At 41.2% G+C, this 17711-nt stretch overlaps 1 protein-coding gene across 1 annotated transcript in view; it reads right to left on the bottom strand.

The window, feature by feature from the left end:
* Positions 1 to 13234, bottom strand: part of GALNT2 (polypeptide N-acetylgalactosaminyltransferase 2) — a 90788-nt gene extending 77554 nt beyond the window's left edge. The window contains exon 1 of the mRNA XM_066315746.1: positions 13030 to 13234. Coding sequence (XP_066171843.1) covers positions 13030 to 13152 — 123 coding nt within the window. The 5' untranslated portion in view covers positions 13153 to 13234. The remainder of the gene's footprint in view (positions 1 to 13029) is intronic.
* Between the last annotated feature and the right edge of the window lie 4477 nt (positions 13235 to 17711).

Here is a 17711-nt window from a genome sequence, read left to right as displayed (position 1 = left end):
CTTGCATGGAAAAAGAACAAGCAAATAATTCACACAGTACTTAATTTTCAACTATGATATGAAGAGTAAGGCTGCTAGAGATTCAAATACAAACTCAGGAGCACAGCACAGAAACTGGGTGAATAGGACCAATACAATTTCTGCTGTACATATTCAGTCCTCAAGGGAGTAAGAGAGCAGGGTATGTTAAAGTCACCTCTCTTATTTGAACGGGCATAAGAACTAGAACTGCACTTCCAGAAAAACAGGCAGAATTAAGTTAGCAGTTGAAAAACTACACAGTGCTGCATGTGAGAGTATACTAGCCTAAAGCACTGGGGGGATTAATCTTGAGATTAACATGGACAAATGAAGACCACACATTTATGCATGCTGGCACTCAAAGAAATAGGAGCAATGCAGCCCATACCACGTTATGCTTCTATTCAGAGAGTACAATTGGAACTCCCATCTCACCAGTAGTTCTATCCATTCTAATATCATTGCAGTAACTGAAAAGCACTGCTGTTCACTGGCAGACCTGGGAAAGTTTTGTTTTCTCCCTTCCAATTCAGGATATTCTGTGATTTTGTGGGAGAAAAGAATCAAGTGCTTGATCATTGTACTGGGGCAAATACTAGCATTCAGGCATGCAGCAACAACTCTGACTTCCAAAAGCAGATGGGAAGCCAGTACTAGCACTTTCTATCATATCACTGCCATTTTCTTCACTGTTTGTAAAACAGCAACGAGCCATTCAAATACAGGGGGAAAAATTACTACACAATTATTGTTTTAAACTGATAAGCCTGAAAAAGAAGCCTAAACCATGTCACAAGAAAGCAAACATGCTGCCATCCCAGCTGCTACAGCCTACTGCCAGTAAGAACATGTGAACAGTCTAAATGAAAACATCATGCAGTTGCCAGAACAGCAACTGATACACTTCCAAAAAAACTCTCCCATTGGAGACTCTTCCTCCTCCAGCTGACAAAAGAATTCAGTGCTAGAAAGTTGATATTCGCGAGCCCTAGCTGATCACAAAAAGCTTTTAAATTACTCTGATAAGACGCTTATGTGAAATCAAGTTTTCCAGACTGATCATTTAATGCTCCCCCTCTATCACCTTCCTCCGGCCAGGATAGAGAATGCATTACTTTAGCCTACATACCACAAATGCAGACAAATATCTTCAATTCACTTGAAACTGCAGATATCAAGCTGCATTACTGCAAAGTTCATACATCCAGGCAAGAACACTGTATAAGAAATATGCTCAGTATTGTATGAGAAACAACAGCAAACAATCAGTATCAACAAGAAGGCCACTGTCTTTAGTTTTAAACAAAATATACCAAACCACTGAGAACAAAAGTCACACACACACTTTGCCAAAATGCACCTATCTTCATTTGTATAATAAAACAAAACCTTTACCTAAAAGCCAGTCTTAACTAATTATGCTTTAAAAAAATACACATCATGTGCCATGAGGTTCTGACAAAGCATTATGACACTACAAGAGGAAAGTGAGTGTGTCATATAGCTAAGGGGATAAACTATATAAATACATAGCTAGCAGTAAACTCAAAATAAGATAGTATATAAGACTCAAACAAAAAGAAGTATTAATAATCAAAGCCAACTACACACATTTGCTTTGTATACATAAACAAGTGCTTAGAGTCTTAAACTCAGATAATGTCAGTGTTTCTGTGGAATATTTTATAGGAAATTGCCATCTTAAGTACCGTGGGGGCCTCTTTAAGCTCTACCAGTCGCATCTTTTTTAGAAGAAGATAATGTCTTAGAAAACTATCAAGTATCTACACCCACCAGCATCCAACACCTTGCTTATTCAACACTACAAACTGCCTTTCATCACAAACTGGGTGTACTAAAACCAACATTTCTTAACGTGGTTTTAATAATCTCTACAAATTTTGCCAAATCATTCAAGTAAAAATTGTCTTTAAAAAAAAAAAAATCTTCAAAGCCCAACTGAGACAGCAATCAGTTTTTACATCAATTTTCTTCCACACTTCCACACTAGAAACTTAGATCTCAGAAACCGAGATGATAACATCATGAGCTGACAGCCACAATCACAATTAATTTGAACAAATACCATGACATTTCCAAACTGTTGCCTGCCTCTGAGCTGTAAGCTGCTCTTGGAAATAAACATTACAATATCACAGTTCTAAACCAAACTGAACATGTGTGAACTGAGGGTTTCAGAAGTGGTAAGTATCAACCACACTAAGATTAGACACTAGATGTGGTTCCCTGCATAGTCTGACTACTGCACCAGCTCCAGATCCATACTCTAGTAAGCTCAGCAAGAAGCACAAGGTCCCATCGTACTTGAATGCTGAAGACTTAAAAGCTTAAACTATCTTTTCCATATGACACATAACCTGGGATATTATAATTTCTTGAAGTCCATCCAATTACTGAGACTTAATCCATAAAAGCAAATCACCTAATACAGTTTGCAGTACAAAAATAAGTCTGGTTTTGAGCAAAATGCCACAGCAAGAGATAACCACATGAGCATGTCTACCATACGACCACAGCTAACATTCACACTCAGGTATCTAAATCTTACTGGGAATAAGCCCTTTTCTAACTTAATGGTGTAGAAACAACCTATTAAGACCATTCAAACTTTGGCACAATAGAACCAGGACTCTAAACAGTGCTACAACACAAACAACATTCAGAAGTGTCCTGAGCAAGTTATGGTATCTTTTCACCACTCTTTTCAGTACAGTTGAACACTGTTTTTACAACATCTGAGTTTATCAAGAAAAGGATTATTTATACAGAGACAACATAGCAAATGTACTCTGAAACAGTCAAAAATATTTTCTACATGCTTATTAAAAGAAGAAAAAACAATGGCCAAATCTGAAACATTTGCAACCACTAGGGAATAATGGAAAAAAAATTTTAAAAGTCATACACCATGACAATCCATGTGTATAAAATCAGGTTTTTGACCAAGTTTCTGGCTCTTAGAATTGCAAGCACATGAGAGAGAACATTAAATGATCGCAGGCTGATTTTAACACCTTGATTTTCTCACTATTGTTCCCAGGATGCAAGAGGCATTAGTTATCTCAGCAAGTAACCGAAATGGATTTTTAAGCAAATAGCTTTTGCTTTGTATAAAGACAGATATTTTAGGTCTAGGCTAACATGAACATCAAAATCAATCTCTTGCTTATTTTTAGTACAGGATATTCAGAAAGCATTGGGAATAACAGAGAAATTGTACCTTAACAAGACATACTGCATTCTTACCAAGCCTTTCACAAACCTGACAGTCATTGCAGAGAAGTCTTCCAAGTTTTTTTTTTTTATTCTCTGATCAGTATACACTTTGCCCTAATATATTTCTAAGTCTTGTGATAACACTCGCATTTATATCTCTATAGAGAAAAAAGTTTCCTCAAAAAAGTGCCTTCAGACACACTTTTTGCTGTACAAATAAGTCAAGTCTTTCCATTACTTTTTGAACATTAAATATGAAAGCTAAGAATGTAAAGAAATGGTGATGTTTGCTAGCCCGCTGTCCACTACTTTTAATTTAAATACTTCTTTCAGACTCCAAATGCCCTTTAATTTAACTGTCAAGACCTGTAATTCTTAAGATGTACTTATTAAGAGAAAGCACATAGCTTATCATTTTTGGTGGAGACATTGTCTTTGATAGACATCTATCAGTTTAAGAGGTTTTAAGTATGACTCTCCTCCCTTTTAGGAATCAAGCTCCAACTTCCTCACCAGGTCCTTACAGCACTTGCTACAATTATGTTCACCCACAGCACTTTCAGAGTACAGGGAAAGAAAGGTATACACTGCGTCAGTGGGACAAAAAGAACACTTTCTTAATTAAAACTTTACAAAGTAGTCACCAACATAGTGCATGTATGTTGTAACTATTGCATACGGTGGAACAGTCAGTTTGATGTTTGCTGAGGCTAAATAACATAGCACATCTTCATTTCAAACACCGTGTGTTGTGAGAGCACAAGTCAGAGGACTGAAGACCAGCCCCTATTTGCTCTACTCAGATAACAATGTCAAGGCTGCAGTTGATAGTCTGCCACAGGAAGCTGAAGGACTTTGGCATTCGACCATTCGCCATGCCTCCACCCATAACAACAACTTGCGGCACTGTCTGGCCAACATATGCAGACCTAATCTTGTGACACACTCCAGCCGAGAGACACCACAATTCCACCGCCCCTACACTCTTGGTAGGCACACCCACCACAGCAGCAGTTTTGCCATAGGGATGTTTCCCAATATTGGAACAATGTAACCTCTAAGTATCTAGGCTGGTCCACCATTAGTTGGGAGCAGTTTGCTACCAAATGAATTACTTCCGGAGGAGAAAGTACTTCCTTTTCCTTACCAAGGTCTCAAGAAAGGCAAAGCGTACTTGAGTGAACAGACTTTTCCACTTCACATAAGAGAAGCAAGAAAAGAAAAACCAAGCAACTTTAAAACCTTCACGTCACCAAAGCATATCTCCATTATATATACACACTCGTGTATTTGCTGACCATCTGTAAGCCAAGAGGACAGACAGAGAAAATTTATTTTAGTAACAAATTTCAGCTGTGCTCGTATCTCCAGGGTGGCTAAACATTTGGAACTTAATACAAGGAGAAAACATTTTCTGCTCATCAAGTCATAGGTCTTTGAGAATTCATACACAAAAGCACTAGCTGGGTGCCAATTCTTCACACAGTCTTTCCTTGGCCAAAGTTCTTTTGTTCAAGCAGATCTGTTACTCATTTCAGGCGGCCCAATGCACTTTGATAACGCTTGAACTCAGCAGAATCTCTAGTTATTCTCTGCTTCCCTTAATAAAGCGCCCAGGTTTTATGGCAATTTTATGACTTCAGAAAAGTTATTAACAACTGAACCTGCAACCTTTTCAATAGGCTGGTTTTTTCCATATGAGACCACATTTATAAAGAAGAGAAATCCAAATTATTGCCTTTGATGTGCACTACATAGCAATTTTGGAGATATATAGAATGCTTTAAAATTCAAACTTGCTGTTCTTTTACTATCCTGTTCTTTTCCCATTTGAATTTCATAAGCAAAGCTCAAAACTAACATCTGTCTGCATAGCTCCTTTATACAAATGTGCTCCTGTCAGTCAATGGAGCTATCTGAACTAGCATATTTTAACTTGATTAAATGAAAGTACAGGTACCCTGAGCAATTAACAAAACCAGTGTATTAAAAAGGGATAGTGGGAAAAATAAAACAGTTTAGAGAGATGAAAAGTGAACTAGGAGGGGAAAAAAAAAGTCCTGATAATAATTTTAGTAGATTACACTGGAAGCTGGTCATATTAACAAGTTACCTTGATTTTGCAGAACAGCTTTTAACATTCAAGGTGACAGATCCAAGAAAAGCACACAAACAAACTATAAAAAAATCCTATCTATAAGGCAAATATTAGTTTAAAATATGCTACATTCCAACAAGGAATTCAGTTTATAAAAAAGAACACACTCTTTTTTTCCACTTTCTTGATCATTAATGATTTCATGTGACACAATAGTGCAGGCCTGCTTAGTTCATGGTAAGAATACATGGCAAGTGAACACTTAGGAGATGACAGGTAAACATGTACTCTGGATATGTCAGTAAAATACAGGTTTGCAAAAAAATTCATTCTTCAAGTAAAGGAGGAAAAGGAAAAAACATCAGACATTTACAGATCTTCACTTCCACTTATCAGGAAAGTTCCACTGCACAAAGATTCTTGCAAAAGAACTTTATGGACTTAAAGGGAACATGAAATGGCTCAATTTCTAGTGATAGCTAGATTCTCTTATGCCATATCTACAAAATCCCAAACACACAAACCAAACATTTTGATGTGGACACCTTTTTTCTCCCCATCTTCCCTCCTCAATCCATCCCATATTCCTTTGAAAGCTTAAATGAAAGAAAAAAGGGCACCTTACTTACTCCAAAACAAACAGCATGAAAGATTGCACCCAGGTTTTAAAATTTATATAGCTTAAGATACCACCACTTTGCATTACACGATGGGAATATGTAATTTTAACAACCTGCTGAGCGTTTCCTTCTGTAACGCCCACGCTGATATTCCATTTCCACAATATCCTGATATATTCGGGCAATGACATTCAGCCCCATATTCCTGAAAAAATTGAAAATGCCTCACTACATCCTGCAGATTCATTTTTAGAATTCAAATGATTTGCCAGCACATGGCATTGCCAACATATTAGCAATACACATCTTCTCCTAAGTCCTAATAAAAAAATCACATTTAGTAACAATTTTACTGTTGGGCAGGGAGCTAAAAACTTTTAACTAGTGTTTGTACACCACCTGGCCATATATTGCTTCGTACCATTGTAGCCTAACTACTGTCAAGAATAGGTTATTTAAGAAAAGTAAGTGGACCAAATCAACTTAAAACATTTGCACTGACTGATTTTGAGTAGCTTACATTTATCACCTGAGCTACGCAGGAATAACTGTATTCTAATGTTTTCTTTTCAAACTGATTTTACTTAACCAAAAATACTGCAATTAAATTATTTATAAATTATTTGTAGCTACCAAAAGCCAAGCAAACCCCTTTTCTAGGCTGCCTGGCAGAATCACTTTTAAGCAGCTTCTAGGCACACAACAAGGTTCACTCTGTTGGGACACCCAGCACCATTACAAAGGTGTCTCTTCTGTTCTGTAGTAGAGTATCATCGCAAGCAGCTTTCTAGTAGACAATACGACTTCTCTCATCTGACACACCATCATTTTAACCAAACAGTATCAGTTATACACAAGCACTTGGATAACACATCACAATGAAATACTGAAAAGGACAGACAAGACAAAGAGGAAAAAATAAGAAGATTTCCAAGGGAAAAAAGTGGAATGCTCATGTAATTTTGAAGACTAAGAATTAAGTTTGCTAAGATTTGTTTATCCAGTTTATATTTTTATTCTAGGTTGGTCTAAGTAACAAGTGAGGTAGCACCATTGAGATGAATCTTGCATTTTTTTTTACTTCACATGAAGTCATATTGTGCCTTTTCAAAATAAGAAAAGAAGTGCTATTATATCATTTTTTATGTTGTATTTTTGGAAGTGTGTAGAACACATGGAAAAAATAACTGGCATTTATTTGCAATAAGTTTCGAATCACAAGAATCATGGGACAAAAATAGGTAAGGCATATGCACAAGTAGTTAGTGGACTACCTAATATTTAAACTGTATCTGTCAAAGGACATCACTACAACTCACAACCTTTGTACACAGAGATCCCAGAAAGCACAAACCACAGCAACAATGGAGTAATACAGAAAGGGAAAAATAATGGGGAAAGGTGGTTAACTACCCCATTTGGTCTTAAACTACCAAGGAAGTAATTCCTATTTCTCCTACCCCTTCTATCTACAGCCCTGCTCTATTTGTGCATTTACAAAACAAGCAGCTAACAGTAATCCAAGAGCCACAGCATCTGTATCAGTCATCAGTTTCTAACCTAGCAGGTTGCAGGGGAGTATTCTAGCAAAGAACTAATTTCTCAATGTCAACAAGCAAAAAAACTCCCTCACTGCAGCATTTAAAAAAGGAAAGAAAAAGAGAATAGACCAATACAGCTACAGACATAGAGACTGCACAGAATTTGCAATAGACCAGCTTTTCATTGCACCCAAAGTTAAGTTTTATGAAGTAATCCATAAAAATAAGTGCCCAAATTGCCAAGACAGTAATTTTGTCAATTGACATATGTTAGATTAAGAAAATATACATGTATGACATTTACATTCTAGTGAGAGGACAGATTTATTATTGAAGTGCCTGGGCATTTAATCTCTTTCCCATGTATTACAGAATCATATAAAAGAAAGATCTGTTAGCAGCAACTGCTGGCTGTTATAGAGAGGAACATAATTTTCTATCTCCTTGCACCTTCTAGAAAGTGAACGATATAGAAAAGGACATATGACAATTTGACTTTTTTAACCTCTGGTATCTTCACTTATCTCAAGATCAAGGTATCAGAAATCACATTCAATGTCACAACACATAAGGGACTAAAGTTACATTTAAAATGATGCAGTGAAGTAAACAGTACTTAGAAATTAAAGCAGGCAATGCCCTCCTGTGATGAAAGAAACCAACAGAGTTTAAGTGGTTACTTTTAACCCCCTTGTTTCACACACCTCAAGAGAAATACTCAAGTTGCATATACACAGATTAATGAACTTGAGATAACACACACTTCCTTTCCTCCTTACTTAAACTATCAAAAAACCACTTAGGAACACTAAATCTGTAGTTTATGCAGAAAGAGGGGAAGAGTACTATGTGTGTCATCATGTACAATGTCAATAAAAGCCTCTTTTAACAGTAACTGAAATAGTAGAGGGGCTCCAAAAACAATAAAAAGGAAAATAAAGCTTTGTGTATGCTGAAAGAAGTTACTTTAAAAGCTTTATCCATACAGAACAAGAACTTACAAGGCTTAGTTCTTTTTCCCCTGTCTGACCCAGTGATTGAGACATTTTTAATCTGTCACATACTCAGTATGAAGCTTCACCTTTTACCTTCAGCTTTATTTCATCTCAGCTAGCTCCAGCACAGTCAACTATCTAAAGTCTGTTCCAAAATTAAAAAAAAAAAAGGCACAACAAACAAAAGGGAAGGGAAAACTAGCACTATGTACAGGACAACCAGTTCCACAGGAAAAGCCTGCCTCCTTGTGGCTCAACTACCCCTAAATTAGATTTCTCTAGTTCACTCCATTACACCCAGTAAATCTGGTGAACCAAGAGAGTAACAGCTTTCCAGTTCGAGGTGGTTTGGGGTTTTGGTTTTCAGAGGTGTGAAGCTGAGGAAAAAAAAAAAATGCTTCTAAATTTAGGAACTACCTGTGAAAGCAATCCATCACTCCTTACTGAAATATTGCTTTTAGCCTTCTCTAGATAGGGTGGAAGATGACAGAGGTTCCACTTAAAAACCACTGAGATATTTTACATGGCAACAAATGCAAAAGCTTGTCAGCACCCTGGCACCTAAATTCAAAAGGCTACGAATCTTGGTTTAGCTATGGCTTAACCTTGCAGGCCTCTCTGGATGCCCTCGCTTTCATCAGTAAATCCCCATTCTGCTCACAGATCTCCTTCTGGGGATGCCTCTGAGGATTTCACTCTTGGCAGCAGCAAAGCATTTGGCACTTTCAACAAGATGCAGACCTTCCTCTGTCCAGCCTGAAGGGCTCGTTACATGGGGCTACTTTCTTAATGCATAAGAGAGCAAGTTCTTCAGAAAACAGCTGGAGTTTTTGGCTGGTTTTGGTGCAGAGTTTTGTTGTATTGCATTTTTTAATTTCTTTTTGATTTCAATCCAGTCACTCTGTTGTGCAAGAGCTTAGTGGTTCAAGAACTTAAAACCTGTGTGACAAATACACAAATTCACACCAGCCTTCGGAGGGGATCACATCAGAATGAGTTTGGCTTTCTAACTATATTGCAGAAGCTGCTCCATTTTTGTGCAAGTCTGAGACAGAGAGCATGAACTCCTTTTGCTCTGGATTAGGAAATTTATCCACAAACAGAAGGGAAACTCCAGTCTTCACTCCAAAGGCTTTTTAATATAAAACACATTTAGTGAACATAAAAGGAGACTACTTTTTTTTGCAGTCTCACAATTGTTAGGCTTGCAACTTGCTATCTTCTCTGTCACAGCCTCTGTATGGGAACCATTCCTCTAACCTCTAACAAGTGAATCAGACTCTCTCTTTCCAATCTACAACTCAGTGATCCAGCTGGAAAAGGAGTCAACTGAATTTTGATTGAAGATTCACTAGAGGGAAGAAAGGGAAAAGCCCCAAACATTTCTGTCTCCTTCAAGCACATCTTGAACAAGAGGCTTTGATTCTACCCTTTTCTTCTTTTCAAGCAGATATTAAAAAAAAATAATAAAAAAAAAGTGTCACACACTAAACCTCTGGTTTTTTAATGATTATTTATACATTTACCAGTGAGACATCTTGTGCTTTGTGTGCTTTAAAGTATTTCATGCCTGCTCAGACCCTACCAGGCCAATATACTGCACACAGAGCTTTGGATTGCACCACTGTTGAGAGGGGCCAAACACTATCAAGGCTGTACCACACACTGCAAAATCCAAACACCTTCACAGGTCTCATTAGAAAGGCTGTAAATGAAGAACCAAAATAAGCAGGAGCTTAGATTAACTGTGACACTACTCTAATAAGAAAAGCAAATTAGAAAAAAAAATCACTCTTTTCTCTTACTCAGGTGCAATCCTGGCAGAAGGCAAACACCTTCAACTCTACTGAGGAGAAAGAGAATTGGTGCTGTTCAACACAACACAGGACTGGGGGCCATATCAAACAAGTCCACTATGTCTGAATAGCACATTAGGTCTGTGTACGTGGGGAAAAAAATTTATAATCCTTATGGAAAAACACATTCTGTTTGTACAACCAGATCTGTAATTAACATGCAAATTACTTACACAAATGAAGAACTATCCCCTCCTGGCTTTTGTTATTTTATAGACTGAAAACTGCAGAGACTGCAATTTATTAAAAGTTGTGTTCTCCTATAAGCAACTCTGTTTCCATTATATTGAAATAGTGGGCAAGTAACAAGGACTATATGAAGTCATACACTTCAAGAAATTTACTGCAGCAAGGTTTCTGCTCGTAAGTTTAAGACAGTTTGTGTTTTTTTGCTTTACACCAGTGCCTGACACTAAGTTAATAAGCCTTTTGTTGAGATTCAAAAGCTATTACAGTACACACATCGTCCTCTACTTACATTTGCTAACCTACGCTGAAGCCTGGGATTAAATTTTATGCTTCAGTGACAGAAAATAGAATCCTAAATCACCAATCCACAAATAATAGTTAATTTCCCCACTTCTTTCTTGTGGTCACAGTGCCTACTTTCTTCCTTACCATGGTCTGACTTTAAACTTTCATATTTTTAAACACGACACCTGGCTTCACCTCAGGTCTACAAAAGGTCTCATTTTCTTTAAATTATCTTTACTAAACTTCTCCAAATACCCAGGCCAATAAGGGTTACTAAATTTTGTGCAGAATGATATCAAATTATGCTACCAAAGCAAGTAACAGGTTCATTGATCTCTTAAAACAATAACAAAAAACTACTACTAATATCAACAACAACCAGCAACAGGTTCCAGCAGATTAAATACCAGGCTCTTACTCAGAAATACTGGTTTCTTTCCTATTTTATTCTCACCAAGTCTTCTAAATGACCTTGGGCAAATCACTACCCCCACACTGCAGTTTCCCCAGCAGTAAAAATTAATTGAACAGAATTGCAAATCTGTTTGGAAGCCCCAAATGTAACACACCATAAGAGTTAAACATATATTTCCCTATGTGCAAATACATTTGCCTTGATAGCTTTTCTTTATCCCATTATACAGCAGCAGTGTAAGATTGCTTTTACTTTCTAAATACACTCTGGTGGTTCTTCAAGAAAGGCTTTAGGCTACTGCCTTACTTTCTATCACATGCTTGATCTATTTCTGCTACTGTATCTACTTTGAAGGACCAGGAGCTTGTACGTGGCAATACATACTTACACTTACTTTAATATATTACATCACAAGTTGCTGTTGAACACATTCCTAAGGTACCAAGAGAATTTAAAAAAACAGGACAGAGAGGCAGTTATCATCAAGCAGTGACTCATTCTCTAGACCCTTGCTCACACAAGTAGCAATCCAAGTATTTGCTTCCACAACCTGACACAGGAACTAGTCATCAGCATTTTTTTTACAGGGCATACATACACTGATGAACCAAACTGCATCAAAGAAACATAAAAATATTCCTCTTTTTACATATCAGCTAGACCTACAAACACTACTTTTCATTTAGCAGGAAGCAGCAATTTATTAGCTGTTCACAACACCGTTCAAGTGTGTTGCACTTCATTCAATTGCCCTCTTGCCCTATTCTGGTTTTCTTTGTGAAAGATTATGTAGTATGAGACGCTTTACACCTTTCATATTTCAAAATAGAGGGCTTAAACAACAGTTTCTAAAAGCTCCTGATTTTGCTAATCTTTACGGCAGGGAAAGCACCACAAAAGAAAAAGCACTTGATTTGTCTAAGCAGAGACAGACGACAAAGTTGCCACTTCCCACATCATGCCACAAACCCCCGTTCTGATTGACACAAATGTGAACTGTGATGTGCTTAACTTCCAGCCGTGCTCCTGATCGATGAATTATCACACCACCTCGAAAAATCTATTTAATAACTTCATGGCCAGAATAGTGAAAAATTACTCATGTATAGTCCGCAGGGAACTTCTTGAACATTAGTAACACTTGTAACATGAGCTGCTATAAGAAGGAAGAGACAGACCTTCCACGCCACAGACACAAAACATGACAAATCCGACAATTTCCTGGAATATTGCAAAACCGGTCGGAAAACGGTATCCTTCAGGCACAGCGCTAAGGAGAAAGGAAAGTGCTGTGCATCCAAAGGCAAAAGGCATTAGCAGGCGGGATCCTCGCGCGTTCTCTGGGTGGGAACACGAGCCCGAGGGACTCCGGTGCCGGCGGGGAAGGCAGGAAGGGGCAGACGCTGTGTGCCGGGAGCGCAGCGGAGCGGGCGGCCCCCCCGCCGCGGAGCGCAGCCCCGGCCCTCCGCACCCTCCCTTCCCACACCAACTTCCCCCGGCCCGGGACGCGGCCGGCCGCGGCTGGATAAGGAGCGACGCGACGGGGCTGAAATCGGTCTGAAGTCCACAAAGAAGCCATCTGCCTCCGGGAAGCGGACTGGACAAGGGCGGGCGGTATGGGGGAAGGAGCAGTCCGGGGGAGTTCCACGCCGCCTGAAAGCGAGCGGTGGCGAAGAGATCCCCCCGGGCGCCGCCCCTGTCCCCAGCCCGGCCCGCGCCGCCCCGCCGCCGGGGCACGGAGCGGGCGCACCTTCCCCGGGCTCAGCTCTCACCTTCCTCCTGCCGCCTCCGCCACCGCCGGCCAGCGCGGCGCTGCCGCCCGAGTACATGTAGTAGGCGATGCCCAGCACCCAGAGGAAGGCGAAGCAGAGCAGCAGCCGAGACCTGCGCCGCATCCTCCCTCCCGCGCCGCCGCCAGGCCACCAGGAAACGGCCGCCAGCAGCCGCCGCCTCCGCTCCTGCTGCCGCCGCCGCCGCGCAGGGTCAGGGGGCAGAGGGCGAGCGCCCGCCCCCCGACCAATCCCGCGCCGCCCGGCCCCGCGGGGGGCGGGCCGGCTCCGCCGCCGTCGCCATGGTTGCAGCACGCCGGGCCGCCGCCTCCGCCGCGCCCGCGGCCCGGGGGCTGCGCGCCCCCCGCAGGCGGCCACCGGCACGGCCCGCACCGGCGCCGCCCGCCCCTCCCGCCGCCGGCCGCCCCCGGGCCCGCCCGCCGGCAGCGGGTCTCCGCGGGCGCCGCCGGGGCCGGCCCGTGGGGCGGGAGCCGCGCCTCGCAGGCGGCGGGCGGCGGGGGGAAGGCCGCTCCCCGCCCTCGGGCTGCGGGGCACCGCGGGCACTGCGCGGCTGTGCGGGTCTCTCCTGCTCGGAGTTGTCCCACTCCCGCCCCGCTCATGCTGGCCGGTTACACGGGGACTCTCGGTACAAAAACTCCAGACTGGCCCCGTTCCGCGGCCCGCAGCCCTCGCCTGCCGTCGTAGCGCGAAGTGTCCGTGGCCGCGCTCCCGCAGGGGTACGCGGGGTCCCTGCGCGACTGGGCCGCGGGCGATGCCGCAGCGGCACCTCGGACATGAGCGGTGCTCCGAGCTCACAGCGTTTGATAGCGGCTGTGCCCTCCTTCAGTGCATCCTCCGAGGGCCGTAACTCAGCGCCAGTGTGTGGGTCACACTTCTTTGGAGTTGTCTTGCTCCCACACTCATTATTGGACGATCACATAGAGACTGCCAGGCCCTCTGAAATTCCAGACTGATCACAACACAAGTTGTGTCTCTGACTCTTTTCAGAACGGAAAATGTGCTTTATGAAGGTACTGTCCCTGAAGTTACTTGGGCTAGGTAGTGAGGCAAGTCTTCATTATGCCTGAAAGGTCAGAAAGCAAAGTCTTGCCAGGGCATGTCCACTGCCCTCTGCACGACATTTTTGATGAGATTTTTCCGTGGCCCTGTGGGACACATCGAGGACCTAACACCCCACCATCCCACTGAGGTCATGTACCTGCTCTGCTTGCACTTCTGAAGTCACCACTACAGCAGTGCCCAGTCTGGAAGCATATGGGCACCACTAATGCAGGCCTAAAGGGATCTCTGGGGGATTCTGCCTGGATCTTCCCAGAAGGGTGACCCATGTAAGAGTCTGCTCTTAGAGGGTGGTCTGTTGATACGGGGTCATTACCTGGTAAAATGATCTTTCTTTCTACTTAACCAGTTCTACCCCCTGAGCACCCCAGGATCGACACATCAGTGCAGCTAGTTCACTGACTTGCATGTGCACAGCTCATGCTGCTGTTTTTCCGCATCAATGAGTTTCCTGTTGTTCAGCATTTGCTGCTATCTCATCCCACTGTGAGACATCAAGAAATGAGAATACAAAACTAACAAGAGACATGTTCTCTAACAATTAAAACACACCTCTATTTTGGAGGCATAATATCCACTCAAAGGAGAACGTTCCTGGTTTTGAATTTTTTTTTTTTCTGTCATCTCACTGTGTTTTATCAATAGACTGTTTTACTCCCACGTGCTCTGACTATACCCCACATTTCTCCTTGTCTCCATACCAATGTCAGGCATCTGCCAGTCCAGCCACACCAGTGGCTAAAGAGCCTCTGTGGCAGACTGCTCACCACTCTGGGCCAGGATGTGGCCGGGGGGTCTGGCATAAATTCTGTTACATAAGCAGGAAAAGATCCAGCAGCTAGAAGAAATGGCATCAAAAACTCACCTGCTCACCAGCACAGTCACTCCACTGTCAGTTGTGTCAAGAAGGTGAATTGTGTCAGTGTTGGCTCTGGGCAGAAGCTGTCTGTCGTGCAGTGATTTCAGAGGACTACTGCATACCTTCCCACCTGCCAGAGCACTGCTGGAGAGATAGCACAGGTAAAAGAAAAGGAAGGAATCCCAAGTAAGTATCCATTCGGGGAGTATAAAACAGAGAGATTTATTTCTTCAGAGCAAATGAATCTTACAATAAACTGAGCATTATGAAATTAGTTTTGGAGGAGTTGGAGGTAGGCACCCAATTTGGGCAAAATACAAGTTTTGGAATCAAATAGCTAGCATCTATTTGAAGTGACGAACACTGGAGAGTATTGGCTGCCAGGAGACACACAGATGTTGTAGATGAGAGTTTTTGATTTATCCAGAGTGTGTTTGATGCAAGTGAGAGCAGTTCCTGCAAAATCACTGACTGTGCCTGCATCTAAAAAGACACATGCACACACATACACATATACACACCTCACTCCAAAGCTAAATTTCCATTAGAAAGGGTTTCTATATAAATTAGAGCACTCAGCCAACCAAGCTTGGGAACATCCTGATAAATTCCTGCCTCTTGAGCTCTACAATGAGATGAAGAAGCAGCTTCCCTGCTGCTGGAGGATTCCTTCACTGGGCAGATCTGCTGAAGGAAGGGTGCTTTGCATGACATATATCCCCACAGATAACATCATACACTTTCATATGCTAAGTGAAGCCATAATCCCATTTAACTTTACAAAATCTGAAGAACACTCTGCAAAGCCTACAGGAACTTTTCTTGCCCTTTTCATAGTCTTCAAGATCTTGGGATGGTCTTCAAAGGTCTCCCTGCAGCCGTAGGTATTTTCACTGATTTTAAAAATGTGCTTAGATAGATTTTTCCCTTTCCAGCAAAATTAGCCAGCCATGCATATACGGAAAATTCTTCCATAGCTGCACACTTCACAAGCTTATCGAAATAATCCACTGTACATGCTCAACCACAGTCCTCAAAGGTTTATAACTCAGTCAAATCAAAACTAATTTCTCCTCAAACAAGCAAATACATGCCTACTTCAAGGAAGGCTATTTCCATGTCAGAGTTCATTTTTCAGCCTTCTGCTGATGAAGTTACAGAAATGCTCAAAAAAAAGGTTGTAAGAGTGTATTTAGAGGAAGAGTTTATTTTTTTCCCACTCTCCTGATATTCTGAACTGGCTGAACCAGTTTTGTTAAAGTCTTTCCAAAATATTCACATTTGGACAAAGTCCCAATCCGGCAGATTTCACCCTGAATCATTTATATTTCAGAGACCACAGAAAACACAGAGGTTTAGAATGGAAAATATTACGTTCATTTAACTCTAGGAAAAGCTGCCTTTTCTATTAAAATGCATTTGCATACAGATATCTCTTTACCTCAAAAGTCCTAACATGTTTAGTCAGCAAAGAAAAACTGAAGAAATGCACTTCAATTAAAGGAAGGAATTCAAGAAAAATGTAAGATATTTTTTAATTATTTTTCCAGTGCATTTCAAATGAAAATAGCATATTTTAAAAGCTGCATTGCTAGAATGATTCACGGAATATAAATGCTTCTGTATCAAGCACAACCCTTTAAACAAAAGAGAGATCAAGCATGTGAGAGTACAAATGGGAGTGAAATTTGCAGAAGGAATTGTCAAAACTTTGCCTTTGATCTGCAATGCAGACACCTAGATTTGAAGGGAAAAAAATCAGATCTAGTTTGCCAGGGTGTAAACCAGAGGTAGCATCACTGAACCCGTATGAGAGAGGGTACAAAACCAGCCACAACCATTACCAGACTGATTTAGACAACACAAAAGTTGCTCATGTTGTTATATGATCTGGTCAAAAGTGAACAAATCCTTCTGCAGTGTGAATGGAAAGCAGTCTTCACCTTCAGGAGTAAGTGAGTCAATCTCTTACTCATGCTAGCAATCTTGTCCTTGCAAAAACAGGAAGGGGGATTTTCAGACCAGGTCTAAACCACAGAAGATAGCTTTAAAATACTTTAAAAGGTAAAAGTACAACTGATCAAGATGTCACAACCTCTTTGATACATGGAAGCTAAAAGGTAGGTGATCCAGCTCATATTACATTCTTTCAAACATATGCAGTTATGTCACAAAGTAAATAATTTCTCCTCTCTCATAAGAAAGGTTACTTATTAGCCTAATGTAGGGTGTTTTATTACACAGAAATCACACATTAACATGAAATTTAGAATACATCTGTAGAGGATATAGGTCTACTAATGTCTTGAAACCTTGACTCAGCCCAAGCCCAGTGTGTGTTTGTAGTGCTAGAATTCTGTTTGTAGTGAAAGATCCTGATCCTGAAAACATTTATGCAAATGTTTAACTTCATCCAGCATGTATTTCCACTGGAGTCAGCTGGCTACTCAGACATTTAAAATTATATGCTTATGGCTGAGTACTTGCAGGATTAAAGGTTAAGTGCAGCTAGCAGGTCTGAAAATCTATGTGGGTGTTTTGCAATTCCTCACTGCACAGTGGTAACAATGAGAAACAGACTACCTCCTCAGCTAAAGACTTGGGAGTCAACATGTCCTTTCCCATCTGTTTAGATGCCAAGAACTATGTTTGTTTAATTTTTCAGCAGAGTTTCTGATGCTACCCAGAGTAGGCAGACGTGCTGGCAATGGCATTCAAAAGTGGCTCACTTCCAGAAAATCTTGTT

Source organism: Sylvia atricapilla, chromosome 3 (genome assembly GCF_009819655.1).
Source record: "Sylvia atricapilla isolate bSylAtr1 chromosome 3, bSylAtr1.pri, whole genome shotgun sequence".
In the NCBI taxonomy this organism is placed as follows: domain Eukaryota; kingdom Metazoa; phylum Chordata; class Aves; order Passeriformes; family Sylviidae; genus Sylvia; species Sylvia atricapilla.
Note: the sequence above shows the minus strand (reverse complement) of the source record. Positions and strands in the feature narration are given on the sequence as shown.